The following is a 19,204-nucleotide window of genomic DNA, read 5'->3' on the forward strand; positions in this document are numbered from 1 at the left end:
TCCCTGCATCACGCATGGAGTCGTTGAAACGGAGATGTTCATAGTGTTTAAAAATATACATTTTATACATATAATATTTTTTACGTTCGTGCTTTGGCTTCAGAGACAAAATGCAACAAAGATAATTTCAGCCCTATGTGAACAAAGAGGATTACAAAATGCTAAGAGCACACTTTGTAACTCTGTTTACATAGGGCTGAAATGATCTCCATTGATTCGAACTAACCACAGGTGGCGTCGCTTGCTAAAAAGCTCCTCTGTCATTAATCCATGATTTGCAATGACATTTATACAGCTTGTACACCCAAACACCCTGTGTGAATTAACCACTGTCTCCCTTTAGCGATAACTGCCACATAGGCACTCGCTCTGTATTTACATTTTCTGCTCAACAATATGGAGGCACAGGTAACCACACCCAGAATGGAAAGGGGTTTTGTTCGGAAACCAACAAACTGAGATGTTTAGTAAAGAAGAATGGTCCAATACCTTCAACCAGAATCCAGACTCTCACTGGAAGCTATGGGAAGCATTTAGAGGCTGTTATTTCTGCAAAAGGAGGTTCTACTAAATGTTGATGGATTTTTTTCTGTTGGGATGCCCAAATTTATGCACCTACCTAATTTTGTTTAAAGAATTATTGCACTGTTTCTGTAAATCTTATAAACTTCATTTCACTTCTCAAATATCACTGTGTTTGTCTGCTATATGATATATTTAACTGAAATTGCTGATCCAAACAACCAATGATTTATAAAAGAAAAGCATGGAAATCATCAGGGATGCCCAAACCTTTACATACAACTGTATGTGTTGCAAGAATTCATGTGCCATGACAGACGTGATGTCATGAGGCAAAACTCTGCATTTAGCTACACAGAAAACTGCAGTGTTGACACTGAACCTGCGTAGATCTTAATTTTCCCACACAGAAAATTGATCAGGAATCAATAAAGAATTGGAATGATAAACCAAAATCGATAATGACATTGATAATTAAAATCTCATCAATTCCCATCCCTACAAATTATATTCATCTGACTAGCTTTGACAGTTGCAAAGTCATTCCAGTAGTAACTTCTCCATGAATGTTTATTCTCACTCTGTATTTACATTTTCTGTTCGACAATATAGAGGTAGGTAAGCACGCCCAGAATGGAAATTGGTTTTGTTCGGAAACCAACAAACCTGAGAATGGAACGGGGTTTTGTTACTTCAGTGAATGTTCCAGTGGGTTTTAAGGCACCCTGCTACTTTAGTCTGATCCCCACCTACACAAAAACTATATGAAAGCCCCGTTTACATTGTAGAACTATAGCACTTTCCCAGTCTTGTGGGGACAATAAATGAGGCATATCACTTGCACTGTGAGGGAATGTCAGAAACATTTTGGCAATTTCCACAATTGTTACATTCATTCTCGTGCTTTCTAGTCATAACGTCCACAAACCAAGAAGTCCACAGCCAGAACGTCCACAGCCAAAACATCCAAATGCCACAATGCCCACAAATACACCAAAACGTCCACAGATTTAAGCCAAAACGTCCACAGATTTAAGCCAAAACGTCCACAGATTTAAGCCAAAACGTCCACATGAGATGTGTTAAAATTACTGTCACTAAATCCCTTTCATGTGCCCAACAGCTCATCTCATTGGCAACATGAGAGGTGCTAAAACTATTGTAACTCAGACATGAACATATGTCTAGTCTCTATTAGTACTCTATTATCATAACCTGTATTATTACTGCAAAAATGTTATCTTGTCAGATACATCGTAATTGAGACATTAACTTAATAAAATTGATGAGTTCTGTATGATTGGTGTGTATATATTGTTGTATATATTGTATATATATATTGCTGTTCTGTGATGCTTGAAAGCACAAATAAAGGAATTTTGACTGAAAATAATTCTATAATTTCTACATGCCTTATGTGATAAGGTACAGACAGTTGCTCAGTTCCGGATCACCTTTTTTTAAAGTCCCGCTATACGGAGCCATAATGCAACTGAATGTCCTTTATTGTGTATTGTTGTATTGGGTATTTGGATGTTATAAAGCTGAAAAAGTCTGGATGGGGTAGCCCTTCTACTTAAAGTGTGAAGCCACATTATGTGTGGTGCAAATATTTGCCAGAAATGGATCATTTTGCTGGTTCTGGATCACGACACTCTGTGTCACTTTGGGGGCATTCCTGGCATCTGGCTGGAGCCCTTCTAATACAGAATGATACACACTGTGCCCAAGAATGTGTTTTGAACACAAAATGATATAAATTGTCTTATTAAATGACAATTTACTTAGTTTCAAAAGGCAATGTTATACGTTTTTACGAGCAAAAAATGCAGTGTGGAGGTGGGATTTCTCCCGAATTAAAAAGTAAAAGCCCCCACATTCATGCCCATTCGTGATGTTGAGATGACCCCAATGACACATGGCTCACAAGTAGTGACACAAGGCTGCTGCTTCAGTGATCCACAACCAGCAAATTTTCACGTCGAAGACAAATGCGTGCAGCGATTAAACAGCAAGACATAACACACTGACATTTTCTACCCAAGTAAGTATTTTCCACTCTAGACCCAAAAACACCAAATGGCTAATTAACCTTTGCTACGTCTTAGAGATCGTTACTTCCAGACTAGCAGGAATGAGTGAGTGAAAAAAAGCGCGCACACCGCAGACACCAGATGTTTTGATTCCTCTGCTGATCACAAGGATCGCTGGATCCGGTCGAGTTTGTGGTCGTTTGTAGACAAAACGTTAGTCTTTCCATTGGTACCAAGTATTAGCTTATTGGCACTGATTACGAGAAAAGGCGGCGCAAATACGACAGCAGTGATCCGGAACCGGCAATGATCCGGAACTGGGCAAGTGACTGTAATAACAAATACATACAAATAATATTATATTTATTATATTGTATTACCTGTAAACTGTGGACATTTTGGCAAATATATGTGGACGTTTTGGTTTGTGGACCTTTTGGCTGTGGACTTTTTGACTTGTGGACCTTATGACCAGCACCCCATTCTAACCAACAAATAAACACAGGCACAGAAAATTCTACTTAAAGAAGCCAACGAACCCATGCAATAATTTTGGCAACTTCAAACTGGCAAAACACTAACTTCAAGAGAAAAATTTTGTTTTGTACTAGTAACATAATTTAGATCACTGTACAAGATCTAGATTTACAATACAGTCACTTGCCCAGTTCCGGATCATTGCCAGTTCTGGATCACTGCTGTAGTTTTTGTGCCGCCGTTTCTCGTAATCAGCACGAATAAGCTAATACTTGGTACCAATGGAAAGATTGATGTTTTGTCTACAAACGACCACAAGCTCGACCAGATCCAGCCGTCCTTGTGATCAGCAGAGTAATCAAAACATCCCGGTGTCTGCGGTGTGCGCGCTTTTTCTGACTCACTCATTCCTGCAAGTTTTAAAGTAACGATCTCTAAAACGTAGCAACGGTGAGTTAGCCGTTCGGTGTTTTTGGTTCTAGAGTGGGAAAATACTTACTTACTTGGGTAGAAAATGTCAGTGTGTTATGTCTTGCAGTTTAATTGCTGCGCACATTTATCTCCGACGTGAAAATTTGCCAGTTCCAGATCACTTGAAACAGGAGCCTCGTGTCTGTAGTTGTAAGCCTTGTGGACTTTGGGGGTCATCTCGACATCACGAATGGACATGAATGTGGGGGCTTTTACTTTTTAATTCGGGAGAAATCTCACCTCCACATTTCATTTTTTGCTCGTGATCCGGAACTGGCAAAAGTGATCCGTTTCTGGCAAATGTTTGCGCCACACATAATGTGGCTTCACACTTTAAGTAGAAACGCTACTCCACCCAGACTTTTTCAGCTAAATAACATCCAAATACCCAATACAACAATACACAATAAAGGACATTCAGTTGCATTATGGCTCCGTATAGCGGGACTTTAAAAAAGGTGATCCGGAACTGGGCAACCGTCTGTAACTTTTGGAGTGACCACCATAGCTCAAGTGGCAGAGCAGATTCTGTCCATTAATCATACAATCACAAAACCTATCAAGCCTACACAGAAATGCAAACTATTTCAGAATCGGATATTTTTTTTAATAAAACTTGAAAATCCTAAAAGATTAATAGTTTTTTACAGGCACTCAGGATTGCTGCGGAAATAAGAGTGTGTATTAGCAGTCAGAATTCTCAGAGGACACAAAGGAGAAATCAGGCAGTCCCCAGTAAATCCGTGTAATGTTCATTAGTTACTCTTCATCTGACACACGATGATGTGTCTCTTATCTGCCCTGTCGTTCACATCTTAAATATCCAAGAGAAAAATTAAACTATGACAAGACACGACTCCTGTAGGCGCTAACATGCCCATGCTGTTAGCTGTACTTCGTTTGAAAAGCTATAATACCATATTTAAAATAAATAAAAATCAAACCTTACCTTTTGTTTTTCGAAAGTCACTTCTGAGCGACTTTGACGTTTTCACTAAAGGTGTTCTGGACCTTGTAAATAGGATTAACGCCATGTGAATGCTTTCTGTTTCAACCTTAACTTATAATAACTAAGGTCTGACACAGTTAGCAAGCTAAGCTAACTACGTACAAAATGAAAAGCGAACAGACGACCAATGACGTATATAGAAATACTAAAGTTATTGTAAGCTTTCAGCAAGCTGTAGCACATATATATAACAAAAACTGTTTTTCTCACTGCTGACAACTAACTCAGGTCGCAGGCCAAACTCTTCCTCAACTGCGTGACGCCACCACGAGGAGGACAATCATCGAGCCTTCCTAATTTCAAAATAAAAGACAATCCTACAAAATAAAAGTCTGTGCCGTTACAGGAACACTGAAGCATTTATCATTGAATTTCTGTATCGAGGTTTGTGACATAATAATATCTGAAGCTTTACTTTATACACTTGTGTGGAGTTATTCTGTGATTTGTGGAATACTGGACTTGACTTCAGCGACCCTTAACTGGGCACCATAGTGTTGTTTCAGGGTGGGTGATAAAGTGGTTAAATGAAAGAGCGCATGATGCAAAAACTTTACTTCCGGGGACAGCCCCCATTATCATTATTCACATTAAATCTCATTAAAACTTGCCAACACAAGTACCATTTGCCTCGTCTTCCCTTCTCCACTGGGTACAGAAGAAAAATGGATTTTTCTCGACTGCTTTGGTGATTGCAGCAGAAAATAAAACAGTACACCATCTTTCTGTGTGAAGTGATGCTGTGTTTGTGTTGCACACTGGCAGGTTGTCCCCGGAAGTGGTCAAGAAGGTTATATATACACTGTGGTCAGGTCTAAAATCCTGCTGGAAGAGGAATTCAGCTGCTCCATAAAGCTTGTCAGCAGACTGCTTTGACTTTGGACTTGATAAAACACCATGGACCAACACCAGCAGATGACATGACACCTCAAATCATCACTGACTGTGGAAACTTCATGCTGGACTTCAAGCAACATGGTTTCTGTAAAATTTACTTTTCATGAAAAGAAGACTTTTGACCACTGAGCAATGATCCAGTTTTTTTTTTTCCTCATTACAGTTGTATGTAAACATTTGGGCACCCTTGATGATTTCCATGCTTTCCTTTATAAATCATTGATTGTTTAGATCAGCAATTTCAGTTAAATATATCATATAGCAGAAATGAAGTTTATCGGATATACAAAAAGTGTGCAATACTTCTTTAAACAAAATTAGGCAGGTGCATAAATTTGGGCACCCCAACAGAAAAAAATACATCAATATTTGGTAGATCCTCCTTTTGCAGAAATAACAGCCTCTAAACGCTTCCAAGAGCTTCCAAATGAGAGTCTGGATTCTGGTTGAAGGTATTTTGGACCATTCTTCTTTACGAGGTTTGTTGGTTTCTGAGCATGGACAGCCCGCTTATCACACCACAGATTTTCTATAATATTCAGGTCTGGAGACTGAGATGGCCATTCCAGAACATTGTACTTGTTCCGCTGCATGAATGCCTTAGTAGATTTTTAGCAGTGTTTAGCATTGTTGTCTTGTTGAAAGATCCAGCCCCAGCTCAACTTCAACATTGTCACTGACTCTTGAACATTGTTCTCAAGAATCTGCTGATATTGACTAGAATCCATGTGACCCTCATCTTTAACAAGATTCCCAGTACCTGCACTGGCCACACAGCCACACAGCATGACGGAACCACCTCCAAATTTTACTGTAGGTAGCAAGGGTTTTTCTTGCAATGCTGTGTGCTTTTTCAGCCATGCATACCGCCCCTTGTTATGTCCAAATAACTCAATTTTAGTTTCATCAGTCCACAGCACCTTATTCCAAAATGAAGCTAGCTTGTCCAAATGTGCTTTAACATACCTCAAGCGACTCTGTTTGTGGCGTGTACACAGAAAAGGGTTCCTCTGCATTACAGCATCATACAGCATCTCTTTGGGCAAAGTGCGCTGTATAGTTTTTTTGTCATTCAAGTTTTTATTAATTTTCCTTTTTCACATAACCAACATCTTATAACAACCCAAAAAAGCAAAACAAATAAAAAGTTTTAAAAAAATGTAATGTGTAAAATAATCAATAGCACAATCATGGTATTTTGATGATAGCAGAGTCTTGTTCATTAAGAAATGACATGAAATATATCAACATTTTACTGGTTTTATCATGGACCTTATGTATTTTGGAGATGAACGCCCCATAGGCCGCAGTCTCTGAGAGTGTGCTGTATAGTTGAATGATGCACAGAGACACTATCTGTAGCAAGACCATGTTGTAGGTCTTTGGAGCAGGTCTGTGGGTTGACTATGACTGTTCTCACCATCCTTCGCTTCAGCTTATCTGAGATTTTTCTTGGCCTACCACTTCGGGCCTTAACTAGTACTGTGCCTGCTGTCTTCCATTTCCTCACTATGTTCCTCACAGTGGAAACTGACAGGTGAAATCTCTGAGATAGCTTTTTGTATCCTTCCCCTAAACCATGATGTTGAACAAGCTTTGTTTTCACGTCATTTGAGAGTTGTTTAGAGGCTCCCATATTGCCACTCATTAGAAGAGATCTAAAGAGGAGAAACATTTGCAAATGGCCACCTTAAATACCCTTTCACGTGACTGGATTCACTTGTGTAAGGAGGTCAAGGGTCAATGAGCTTACCAAACCAATTTTGTGTTCCAATAGTTAGTGCTAAATGTATTCAAATCAATAAAATGACAAGGGTGCTCAAATTTATGCACCTGCCCAATTTTGTTTAAATGATTATTACACACTTTCTGTAAATACTAGAAACTTCATTTCACTTCTCAAATATCAGTGTGTTCATCTGCTATATGATATATTTAACTGAAATTTCTGATCCAGACAACCAATGATTTATAAAGAAAAATCATGAAAATTATCAGGGGTGCCCAAACTTTTGCATACAACTGTATCTCGTGTGAAATTGTCTCTGGTTCAGGAGTGGTGTAATGCTGGGAATGTAACCCTTGTAGAACCATTTCCTGGACACATCTGTGCATGGTGGCTCTTGATGCACTGACTCCAGCCTCAGTCCATTCCTTGTGAAGCACCTCCAAGTTCTTGAATTGACTTTGCTTGACAATCTTCTCAAGGCTGCAGTCATCCCTGTTGCTTGTGCATTTTTTCCTACAACACTTTTCCCTTCCAAACAACTTTCCATTGATCCAGCACAATGCAAGCTAGCCCTTTCAGCAATGACCTTCTGGTTTATCCTCTGCAGGGTGTCAGAGAGTATCTTCTGGACATCTGTCAAGTCAGCAGTCTTCCCCATCATTGTGGTTGCGTGTACTGAACCAAACTGAAAGATTCATAGTATTTATACTCCATAAATAGTGAGTTACTCCAGGTGTTTCCCAATCCTGGTCCTTGGGTCCCAAAATATTCCACATTCTCCATTTGTCCTTAAACTAATTAAAGCAGGTGTGTTCATCTGCAGCTGCCTGCTGCAGATGAACAAACCTGCCTATATAAAAACAGTTGGATTCAGTGTAGTAATCGAAGTCCAGATTAAATACTCACCTGTTTTCCCTTTCATATGGTTAACATATGCGTATACAGTAAAACTCGCCTAAACCGTTATCGTATAAACTGGATATTTGGACTCACCAGACAAAAGCAAAAGTCCCAATACTTTTGTGGTTTTCCATGTAATAAACACTGTATATATCGGATTTTGTATTACGGATTTTTGCTCACATCGGACAAAACGTCCTCTCCCATCATAATGTATTCCAATTAAAAACCCCTCGCATATACCTGACAGAGCAGTCTGGACGTGCCCAGTAATAGAGGTATGAAATGAAGTTCAGCACTGACACTCGCCTATATGAGGAAAATGGGTAACGTACGAGGTCTATTAGAAAAGTGTCCGACCTTATTATTTTTTTCAAAAACCATATGGATTTGAATGACGTGTGATTGCGTCAGACAAGTTTGAACCCTCGTGCGCATGCGTGAGTTTTTCCATGCCTGTCGGTTGCGTCATTCGCCTGTGAGCAGGCTTTGAGTGAGGAGTGGTCTAGCCCCCTCGTCGTTGTTTCATTGTCAGGAAATGGCGGAATGATTTGGGCTTTTTTTCCATCAGAATTTTTTCAGAAACTGTTAGAGACTGGCAGCTGGAAACCATTAGAAAAATTTATCTGGCTTTCAGTGAAAATGTTACGGGCTTGGTAGAGAATAAGGAGTGTTACTGTCGCTTTAAGGACGGCCCCCAGCGCGCCGCGCTCCGAAGCCGCCATCAACAGGCTGGATGACCATTTCATTTCTAAACGGATGGCTGTCTGGATCCGTGACCATCATGTGCCATTTCTCTGGTTATCACAAGAGCTGGACATCAACCATTTTCCGGCAGATTTCACTTTTAACAAGAGATTTTGTCATGGAAAGCCAAGCGGAGGCTTCGCTACCTCCGTTTTGGTCTCTCACAGGACGGCTTTGAGATGGCGTTCAGACAGCTGTCGGTGGTTTTTCCATCGAGTGATTATCCGAGAAATTGTGGATGTGCCTGGACATGCCAGAACATGTCCCGTGAGGCTTCATCATGGCGTTGCTTTGCGCCATGCGACACTGCCACGACGCGCGAAGCCTCCGCTCCTCTTTCCATGACAAAAACTCCTGTAACAGTGGAATGTGCTGTTCATTTCCAAACTGGACGCTGTGTTTTATCCGGGATGTCATCTGGCTAGCACAGGAATTGTGAAAAGACGTGGACATCAGCACTTTTTCGGCACATTGAGACAGACGTGCGGAGGAATTCCGCTCGTCGCGGCGTTGCCGCATGGCGCAAAGCAACGCCGTGATGAAAATTTTTCTAATGGTTTCCAGTTGCCAGTCTCTAACAGTTTCTGAAAAAATTCTGATGGAAAAAAAGCCAAATCATTCCGCCATTTCCTGGCAATGAAACAACGACGAGGGGGTGGACCACTCCTCACTCAAAGCCTGCTCACAGGCGAATGACGCAACCGACAGGCGTGGAAAAACTCACGCATGCGCACGAGGGTTCAAGCTTGTCTGATGCAATCACACGTGATTCAAATCCATATGGTTTTTGAAAAAATAATAAGTTCGGATACTTTTCTAATAGACCTCGTATTTACTTTATTTAAAGACCGGCCATTTATTTTTTCAAACCATGATCAGGCACGGGACCTAAATGAGACAGGACATAATTCAAGTCCGGTAATTATTAGCAAAATGCTGCTTATTGCCTGCACTGTAATATGGTGTTAAGTTTCACACATATCCCTGGGTGTGACGAACCAAAGTGCTTTAAATCAGAGCCCTCTGTATGGCTGTGAACCCACACACCTGCTAAATGACAGAGACCGCAAAGGTTGTGATTTGCCGTTTTTCTGGTTTCACTCCTTCCTCTCCCGTCATATTTTAATAGTTTTTGCACTGTGCATGCTGATTACATTTGAATCATGGATCACATACATTTGGCAGAAAGGTCCGCAAATATGACCAACTTCACAACACGGAGTCAGAAAAAGGCGCTCAAATGACCCGCAATTTATAGAGGAAAATGACATGTACCGTACCGTTGGTTTGGAGGTCAGTGATTGTATAAAGAAGTGGAGCTCGTGGAGGAACAAATTAATCCAGAAAAAGCCGCTGTTCCTGCAGTAAAGTACATTAAGATGCAACCGAGAACTTTAAAAGGGTCACGTGCACGTCAATGTCATTGCATGGCCACAGAGTTACAGAGCTGGAGAAGCATAAATCAGGCTTTAGGATTTTAAGGTACCAGTCTGCAGTGGACTTAGAAAAAAGAGTCACTCAACCAAATGTAACTTTTTTTAATGCACATAATGCCTGGTGCTTATTTAAGGCAGGAGCTTATGTTTTTTCAGATGAGATTTTGACCTGAACATTAAATGAGACAGGCCCCAATTCAAGGTCAGGGATATAATCAAGGAAATACGTAAGTCTAATTGGTGCTGGAGATTCCCTGTAGATCGTTCGGCACTCCCTGGCTGTAACTGATCCATTACATACATATAACAGATTTAATCCAGTTTATACATATATCAGATTTTGCCCGTTTTATAGGTGTAACAGATTTTGTCCATGTTATACATATAATGAATTTTGTCCATTTTATACATATAACAGCTTTTGATTATAACAGACAAAATTTGCTGGTCCACCTGAATCCATTCTATGTGGGTTTTAAATCATTTTTCCTCTCCTCTTAAATTGTGTGATTAAAAATGGAGCCGGCGACCACTTTAGTGCTCTCTCTGCTTCTCTGTTGATTTATTGCTAGTGAAACTAATGCCCTAGGTGCTGTTAATTCTTGTCAGATTTACTTTGCACTTTTTCTCTCTGTCTGAGATATAGTTCCTGAAAGTGCGGAACCTTAGTGCCTAGTGGCTGGGTGAGTGGTCACGGTTTGACCAGTGCCACAAGATGGATGGTTGATCCAACCCACTGCATTCCACAACAAGAGCAATCAGAAATTTCTGACGTCCGCCAAGGGTTGACGAGGACTCAAAATAAAAGATATGACCTGGACTTGACCTGGATCCAGATTCCACAACACAATGCAATAACTGCATACTGATTTCGAATGGTACGACTGATTAAGATGTTGCAATCTGATATTCAATTAACAAGCTAAAACAAAATACTGTCTTCCTGATCTTGGTTTTACATCTTGATGTCATATCTTTCTGCTGCAGAACCCGCATATTCATCTGGATCACTCCCAACAAATCCCTGAGCCAGAATCCAGATCTGGATCACCTCCAAAAGTCAGTGGAGTCGTCCATGCCCTAATATGTATCTGTGTTGCAAATTTACTGAGAACCCCTAATCCTTCAAAGCCTAAATAAAGTGAAATCTTGATACAGAATCTGGATCTGGATCAGTATTACCTCCATAATTTAATGGAGTCTTCCATGGCCTAATGTTTACTTGTGCTGGTGGAACTTTCATCAAAATCTGTGCATTAGTTTTGATGTAATCCTGCTGACAGACAAATAAATAAATGCTGATGACTTTATTGCGTCCTTGGCAGACATAACAACAGCCAGAAGTGCCAGTGCAGGTGGCAGGGATATGGGACTAATCTTGAACTCTATCATCGTGGCTTTAAGATGGACCTGCACCATTATGCACTTTTTATGTAACTACTTGTAACTTTGTAACCATTAGAATAGCCTAATCAATGGGTCACCCCTCTGAGCTTGGTCTGCTTGAGGTTTCTTCCTCAAGAACAACAGAGGGAGGTACTATATAAATAAAATTTTACTATATAAATACTATAGTATTTATATATTAATATAGTATTTACTATATTTCTTTTTCTATATAAATAACAATTTTTTTCTTTTTTATTTTCTTTTTTTGTACAAGCTCGTTTTGAGTTGTTACTTTTTAAACAGCTCTGGTTAATTTTGGACGTGTCACTTTTGTGTCACTCATTCCAGCACGTATTAAGTGGAGCCCAGCACTGCATACATGCAAATTCTTTGACAAGAGGAACCCATACCAGACACTGTGGTACAGATGAACATTGATAATCTTCTCAGTTCAGCTGAAAAATGCAAACATTATTGTTGAACAGACTTCATCCACAAAGCTATGTCTACTTGGTTGTGTTCCAGATGTCACATGTAATGACATCAAAGGGACAATAAACATGTTAAATATGTTTTGGCTTCATTTCAAAATCAAATCAAATCAATTTTATTTATATAGCGCCAAATCACAACAAACAGTTGCCCCAAGGCGCTTTATATTGTAAGGCAAAAGCCATACAATAATTACAGAAAAACCCCAACGGTCAAAACGACCCCCTGTGAGCAAGCACTTGGCGACAGTGGGAAGGAAAAACTCCCTTTTAACAGGAAGAAACCTCCAGCAGAACCAGGCTCAGGGAGGGGCAGTCTTCTGCTGGGACTGGTTGGGGCTGAGGGGAGAGAATCAGGAAAAAGACATGCTGTGGAAGAGAGCAGAGATCAATCACTAATGATTAAAAGCAGAGTGGTGCATACAGAGCAAAAAGAGGTGAATAAAAAGAAACACTGGGTGCATCATGGGAAACCCCCCCAGCAGTCTAAGTCTATAGCAGCATAACTAAGGGATAGTTCAGGGTCACCTGATCCAGCCCTAACTATAAGCTTTAGCAAAAAGGAAAGTTTTAAGCCTAATCTTAAAAGTAGAGAGGGTGTCTGTCTCCCTGATCCGAATTGGGAGCTGGTTCCACAGGAGAGGAGCCTGAAAGCTGAAGGCTCTGCCTCACATTCTACTCTTACAAACCCTAGGAACTACAAGTAAGCCTGCAGTCTGACAGTGAAGCGCTCTATTGGGGTGATATGGTACTATGAGGTCCCTAAGATAAGATGGAACCTGATTATTCAAAACCTTATAAGTAAGAAGAAGAATTTTAAATTCTATTCTGGAATTAACAGGGAGCCAATGAAGAGAGGCCAATATGGGTGAGATATGCTCTCTCCTTCTAGTCCCTGTCAGCACTCTGGCTGCAGCATTTTGAATTAACTGAAGGCTTTTCAGGGAACTTTTAGGACAACCTGATAATAATGAATTACAGTAGTCCAGCCTAGAAGAAATAAATGCATGAATTAGTTTTTCAGCATCACTCTGAGACAAGACCTTTCTAATTTTACAGATATTGCGCAAATGCAAAAAAGCAGTCCTACATATTTGTTTAATATGCGCATTGAAGGACATATCCTGATCAAAAATGACTCCAAGATTTCTCACAGTATTACTAGAGGTCAGGGTAATGCCATCCAGAGTAAGGATCTGGTTAGACACCATGTTTCTAAGATTTGTTTGGCCAAGTACAATAACTTCAGTTTTATCTGAATTTAAAAGCAGGAAATTAGAGGTCATCCATGTCTTTATGTCTAAAAGACATTCCTGCAGTTTAACTAAATGGTGTGTGTTGTGTGGGCAGCTGAAGAGGAGGTACTGCTGGCCCACCACCACAAGATGGCGCCCTGCTTGAAGTGCGGGCTTCAAGCACAAGAGGGCGTCGGAGCGACCAGGAGTGACAGCTGTCACTCATCCACTACTCATCACCACCACCATAAAGGCCGGACTGCAACTCCACCTCCCCGCCGAGAAATCAGCTACCATTCAGGTAACTTCTCTGCTGACTTAACACTGACTAATAGTCTGAACTTCTTTGCAGCCGTTTTCCTGTGGTGTGTCTTTATCTGTGGGATTGGCGTTTGGTGTGATCAGCGACGGCTTCGCTTCACACCCCAACCAGATAAGTGGTTAGACAGGAGCTGCACGAGTGTGTGATTGGAGGTGGAGGTTCTCCCTCCCAATTGTATACAGACTGTGGGATTACTGAGTGTGCGAACTGTCTCTGTTCTCTGCCAGCAGTACCGGGTCTGACTGCTGAAGACAGCGGCCACCTGGGGCGCAGGGCTTGGCGGCTCCGGTGTTCTTCAGCTCCGTTGGTCAGGAAGCTGTGTGGGATCCGGGTCTTCTCTCGGCAGGCGCCTTCTATCGTCGAGCCTGCCCACACGTCACCTGGTGTATGATTGACAGTCACCATATTGTTATTGTCTGTACGTCGTTGTGCGATTCACAACATTAAATTGTTACTTTTGGCTTATCCATTGTCCGTTCATTAACGCCCCCTGTTGTGGGTCCGTGTCACGACACTTTCACAACAGGTGTGTGTCCTCTGGCTTCATGGATAGATAAAGCTAGGTATCATCTGCGTAACAATGAAAATTTAAGCAATGCTTTCTAATAACACTGCCTAAGGGAAGCATGTATAAAGTGAATAAAATTGGTCCTAGCACAGAACATTGTGGAACTCCATAATTAACCTTAGTCTGTGAAGAAGACTCCCCATTTACATGAACAAAGTGTAATCTATTAGATAAATATTTCAAACCCAGATACATATTGTATGTAGAAAATATATTTTCCAAATATCACATTTTGCAGGAATATTATTATCATCATTATCATTATTATTAATAATAATAACAAAGAATCCTTTAGATGGACAGCAAGTTATATTGTGTTACTTTAAAAACTTAAGTGGTTAAAGTGTTTCTGAACTCCTTTGACCAAAGTTGTACATGATATCTCACAAAACCACCAGAAAGATTTGTAGTTTTGAATGAAATGTCCTACATATACAATAAATTTGTATTTACCTTTTCTTGTAATATGTGAGGCTGACCACAAGATGTCTCTGTTTTCAAGAAGCAGCTGTTAAACCCACTCAAGGCAGGGGTGGCCAAGTTTGGTCCTAGAGAGCCACCTTCCTGACACTCTTAGTTGTCTCCCTGCTCCAGCACACCAGCTTGGCCACCCCTGCACTCAAGGGAACCCAAAATGTCCTGTTTATTTCCTCCACAAAAAAGTATATGTTTCACAAATTAAAATAATGTGTGATCAGTCATTGTCAAGTACAGTATATTATCGTTTGACCTCACCATAAAATCATAAATCGACAAATAGTAAATCATAAAACATAAAAGGATTTGATCCTCTATTAAGGTTGCCGGGGTACGAGTTCTTTGTTTATGGATGCCTCTATGCCACTTTTTCTGACTCAAATATGAACCACTTCTTGTGAAAGATGAGCAGTGTGAATATCAGAAACTCTTCTTTGCAGTGTATGTCTATTTTTGCAAAGCTGTCTATTCAGTTGGACAGGCTGATCTCTGGGACATCTTAAGAACTGACGAGATCCCTAACAAGCTGATAGATGTCATTGCTAGACTATACACAGGTACTGTATTGTGCAGAGTGGGGACAGAAACTGACTTTTTTCCCACTGAATGCTTTTCAGTGCATGTATGGACTGGGTGTTGAGTCAGATGGTGGAAACTCATGACCTCAGTGTCTTTCTTGGTGAGGAAAGAATTACTAATCTTGATTTTGTGGACAATGCTGTAAATTTTGTGGAATCAATGGATGCCCTGATGTCAGTACTTGAGAATCTGACTGAGATGTTGTAGCGTCTTAAAGTGTGTTTGCCCTGGATCAAGACTAACATCAAGGCTTTCTATGACTTCCTGGACTCGAACCATCAGAAGTTTATTTGTATGTAATGAAAGTGTTGAACTTGTTGAGACATTCACTTATCTCAGTAGTGACATTCATGTCTTTGGGTCATTGTCCTTTGAGACCGAGAGATGTGTGCAAAGAAATTATGAGGTCACTAGACAGTGGACAGAGGATGAAGGTCCATGTCTTTGAGGACCTGATGCTTCCCATCTTATTGCATAGTTGTGAGACTTGGACACTAATCAGTGACCTAAGGCAACAACTGGATGTTTTTGGTACTAGGTCTCTTTGGAGGATCTTTCATGGTTACTTAGTGACATAGAGAGACTCAGATGAGGAGCACCATTTGCATTACGAGGGAACGTCAGTTACGACATTTTGGCCTTGTAGTGCGTTTTTCTGGGCATTATCCAGCATGCAGGTGTTCCAGTGTTGAGGACCCCGGCGGCTGGAGAAGTCGAAGGGGATTCCCACATTTCACCTGGCTGCAGCAGAAATGATTACTTTTGAGAGGTGGGATGGACGGGTTGTCTGCCTTGGGTGGTTGCTATCCTGGACCCAGGATGGTTCCATTGTGTGGTGGATGCAGTGAAGCGTGGTACCAGTGCATACTCCAGACCTACTAACCTGTCTCATGAAGTGTTCAGTACTTATTTTGCAATGCCACCAGAGGCGGACACTCTTATGATCACCTTTGTATCTATATGAAAATTCAGTAAGGTATATCTTCTATTATACATTCCAAATCTAAGGTGGAACCCTACTAGTGTATACTAAGATACAACTAAATATAAAAATTTATATATATATATATATATATATATATATATATATATATATATATATATATATATATATATATTATCAACTTGCCGGTTCAAATTGGATTTATTGCATATCTTATTCAAATCTGATCTCATTGATTGACAGTCCACATAGCAAGTGATGAGATATGATCTGTGTGTACTGGAGCCTCACCGATGTATTGGTTGGTCAATAATATGAACCAATATACAAAAACATTGGCAAAATGAAAACTTTTATTTTGTAGAATAAACAATGCAGAAAAACACTTTGGCTATTTTAAATGGTAGTGGGGTCGGGGGTGGACTGCTATCGGGGGTTCAGGGCTGTGGTTTCGGCAGGAGATGCTGTCCCGCTCTTGCTTGGGTGGTTTTCTGGCCTTGGATTTCGGTGTGTGAGTGGGGATCTGGGGTGGGGTGGGGGGCTGGGGTGCTATGGGGGGGTCCTGCTGGCTGTGGTGGGGAGCCCTAGTGTGAAGGTCTATTGCCTGCAGCCCAGCTCTGGGTGTATTGGTTCTGCTCCTCGGCTGGAGTCCGGTGTTGCCGATGAATGGTCCCCCCCTAAAAATCGGTCCGCCCTGCCTTCACTGCGCATGTGTCACTTCTGTGCGTTGGCCGCGGTTCACCAATTATCACCTTGTTTCTGCTTAAAACTGCACTCCAGTTATCATCTATCTCAGTGACAGATATCTGAAGCTTTTGTACAAAATCATTTCCACATGAATTCATCATTATTTCATAATAAAAGACGAAAGAAGTGATCAGAGCGCCGCAGCCATGACAAGCTGTTCCGGCGGGAATAAATTAAATTGACTGTATTTGGATATTATTTACGCTTATCAATATGACATTTTACATTTAATCAAATTAAAGGAATCACACTACTGGAGGCCTAATAAAACTAAAAAGAGGTGATCTCATGAAGTCTCTGACACTGATTTTAACACAGTCATTGGCGAAACATCGTTCATATAGGCCATATCGAGAAAATATGTAATTCGTTTGCTTCATTTTGTGAGAAACAAATAAGCACACAGACTACCGATTACATTACTAAAACAAAGTTTTTAAAACATTATGTCGAAAGACCCGGCAGGCACTCGGGCCAGCTACTTCCTGGGGTTTTGGTTTTTGAAAGGACCGGTTGGATCCTGTCTGCTTCCGACCAATCGGAAGTGAGTATTTTTCGCGCTGGTTGTCTGGAGAGTTTGAGTTTCCCGCAAGCTTCGGATTCAACCTGAATGAAATATTTGGCGTTATACAGAATGAATACGACTGTTTCTTCCCATTGAGTACTGACAGGCGATTCAGCGGGTGAGCGTCAAGAAGCTGCGGTGTTTGTTATAGTGAAATGCATGGATAATGTTGAACATTAAATTTTGTTAAGACACTTGTTCGGCCTGACCATCCATTTTAACGGGAGGGAGGACTTGCTAGCAGCTAGTTGGCTAAATGGTGCTAACGGTGTAGTTTGCTTTAGTTTTGGTGGTGCGGTGGTTAGTGTGTTAACGTTTGTAATAACGGTAAAACAACTTAAACATTTTGTTATAATAAACATAGTTGCTCATCCAGTCATTCATGAAGTTAACTGTAATTAGCTTTTGCGTGGTGGCTTGGTCTATTTGCTGGAATGATTTACTGTAGTAAAGTAGAGATGTACATGAGACTCACATAATGTGGTGTCCAAATTACAGGCAGTTTTTCTGGTTTGTTTATTTGCAAAGTGCGGTGTGGCAACACTTGGTCAAAGTTGTTAAAACGCTGACTTTAAGGTTAGCCGAAAGCTAAGCTAAGCTAACTATCGTTAACTATAACATGGCATAACGCAGTAGTATTTAACCGATTTGGAGTCATTACGTTTTAGCGATTATTCCTGGCCCATCAGCATTTAGGTGACCTGTCAGCTTCTTCCGTTTCCGCGGTTTTCTAGCCGGTGATGTGCTTTCGCGGCACAGCTAGTCACCCACTCACCGGGCAGTAGAGGTGGGCGATACCGGGAATTTTGGTATTGATTCGATACCAAGTAAATATAGGCCCAGTATCGCCGATATCTAAGCATCATAGATCCAAAGGATCCAAAAGACCTAGGATAGAATTTTGCCAAACGTACGTGACAACAAAATACTTTATTATCACAATCAACATTTTTGTTTAAAAACTATCACTCAACACAAAACAGAATCTCCTGAGGTTGAGGGCTGACAAACCACAATACAAGGGTACGCTGCTCCATGTTGTGTGACGCAGCGCTGCTCTTACAGAGTAGACTTTGATGAATCTGCGTGTGCAGCAGTCAGTGCATGCGGGAGAGGAAAAAAAAGCTTGAGTATCGATCTTTTTACAGAGGATCGTTCAATATCAATACCAGCGTTTGTATCGATATTATCGATAATAGGATCGATCCACCCACCTCTACCGGGCAGTCACTGCATGCCTCCCTGCTTTCCCCACACTGCAAATGATTTAGTTTGCAATGAGACAGAAGAGTGTGTGCAGTAAGAGTTTTTAAGTAGGTTCGTTGTTTTTTCTTAGTGTACTTGAGAATGGGATTTACTTGAATTCGTTTTCAATGACCTCTGAGCTGGTGCATCGCTACAGTCCGGTCAGACAGTCGTAGAAGTATTTGCACAGTTGACAGTGACACTTTCGTAATGTCTCTGTACACTACCACAATGCAGTTCAGATGCATCATGTTTTTATGAAAACTTTAAGCAAAACTGTTCGCTCAAATCATGGTTTGGTATGTACCGTGGGTTTGAGTACACAGTTTGGTATGTTTTTGATGTAGGGGAAACGAGAAATGCAACATTATACTTTTTTATTTTATTTTTAAATGAGAGAGTGATAATGGGCTCAGCAAAAT

The 19,204-nt window shown here is 40.8% G+C and overlaps 2 protein-coding genes across 4 annotated transcripts in view; one reads left to right on the top strand and one right to left on the bottom strand.

Moving 5' to 3' along the window:
* Window positions 1–4,783, bottom strand: part of letm1 (leucine zipper-EF-hand containing transmembrane protein 1) — a 58,925-nt gene extending 54,142 nt beyond the window's left edge. For both annotated transcript variants that reach the window (XM_034159762.1, XM_034159761.1), the window contains exon 1: window positions 4,453–4,783. In XM_034159762.1, coding sequence (XP_034015653.1) covers window positions 4,453–4,537 — 85 coding nt within the window. In that variant the 5' untranslated portion in view covers window positions 4,538–4,783. The remainder of the gene's footprint in view (window positions 1–4,452) is intronic.
* Window positions 4,784–17,519: 12,736 nt separating this feature from the next.
* The window catches only part of nsd2 (nuclear receptor binding SET domain protein 2), a 74,203-nt gene continuing 72,518 nt past the window's right edge, over window positions 17,520–19,204 (top strand). For both annotated transcript variants that reach the window (XM_034159763.1, XM_034159764.1), the window contains exon 1: window positions 17,520–17,655. The gene's annotated coding sequence lies outside the window, so the exon portion shown is untranslated. The remainder of the gene's footprint in view (window positions 17,656–19,204) is intronic.

The sequence above is a fragment of the Thalassophryne amazonica genome, chromosome 19 (genome assembly GCF_902500255.1).
Source record: "Thalassophryne amazonica chromosome 19, fThaAma1.1, whole genome shotgun sequence".
Classification (NCBI taxonomy): Eukaryota; Metazoa; Chordata; class Actinopteri; order Batrachoidiformes; family Batrachoididae; genus Thalassophryne; species Thalassophryne amazonica.